Here is a 1047-nt window from a genome sequence, read left to right on the forward strand (position 1 = left end):
CCCCCCTTTGGGAATGGCTTAAAGACACTTCAGTCAGTAGCCTCGCCTAGGGGGTATCTCATAGTAGTGTAACGGTTACGATGTTCGCAATGGTAACAAAAATTTTCCAAAATTTTCTCATTTCACCTCCTTTCCTGCTCTCTAACAATGTTCTCTTGTCTGGTTTCGTCTCCACTTTCTGCCCCACCCCCTCAACTCCCTTGCCCCCTCTTTTGGGCTGCTGGCTCTTTCTGCAGCCTTTCTACTACTTCTCAATGGCTCCTTCTTACTGCTGTCTTTCGGCCACCCCGTGATCTTATGGTAGGAAAGATCTACACCTAGCCTTCTCTGAAAAGGGCGGAAAATCTCGGAGGTCCCGTGTGCAAGTTGCGCTCGTTAAAGATCCCTAGGTGGTCTAAAATTGATAAGAGTAGGTTCGGCCGCCACCCGGGCAAAATTCATAATTTTCTGCCCACTGAAAAAAGTTTAAGGTATCCTGCGCGCTCATATGACCTTATTTTTAGTTTTATTTTTAGTAGAGGTTTTACGGCGCTCGCAACTGCATAAGGTCATATGAGAGATTAGAGCTGTTACAAGAGAGTAACAAACATAAAAAAGAAGAAGGGGAGGTAAGGACGATAGATGGTTGATAGGAATGAAGAAGCAAACCACACCAGAGCACCCGCCAACCCATAAAACCTCTACTAAAACTTTTTTTTAAATGACCTTATTCAGTTCTGAGCGCCGTAAAACACTTACCAAAAAAATTAAAAAATTATTATATTTCAACGTCACGTGACACGATGTTTGCTGATGTGTCGTCAGGTCGCAGCGTGCCCCAAATAGCTCTCCGCTGGCTCCTGCAGAAAGACGTGGTGACGTCAGTGATCATCGGGGCTCGGACTCTGCAACAGCTGGATGACAACATGGCCGCTGCCAACGGATGGTCCTTGTCTAAAGAGGAGGTGAGGGTCGTATACTGTTACACTGTGTGTGTGTAGGTGGGAGGGGGAGGGGGGGTTGTTTTAGCTGCTAGGAGTTTTTGTGTCCGGGGTGTGTGGGGTTTTT

General features: G+C 46.6%; 1 protein-coding gene across 1 annotated transcript in view; it reads left to right on the forward strand.

Moving 5' to 3' along the window:
* LOC118478411 (1-deoxyxylulose-5-phosphate synthase YajO-like) overlaps positions 1 to 1047 on the forward strand; it is a 17929-nt gene that overhangs the window by 8805 nt on the left and 8077 nt on the right. Inside the window, exons 4-5 of the mRNA XM_035971973.1 lie at positions 25 to 32; positions 805 to 944. Coding sequence (XP_035827866.1) covers positions 25 to 32; positions 805 to 944 — 148 coding nt within the window. The remainder of the gene's footprint in view (positions 1 to 24; positions 33 to 804; positions 945 to 1047) is intronic.

Source organism: Aplysia californica, unplaced genomic scaffold (genome assembly GCF_000002075.1).
Source record: "Aplysia californica isolate F4 #8 unplaced genomic scaffold, AplCal3.0 scaffold00549, whole genome shotgun sequence".
In the NCBI taxonomy this organism is placed as follows: Eukaryota; Metazoa; Mollusca; class Gastropoda; order Aplysiida; family Aplysiidae; genus Aplysia; species Aplysia californica.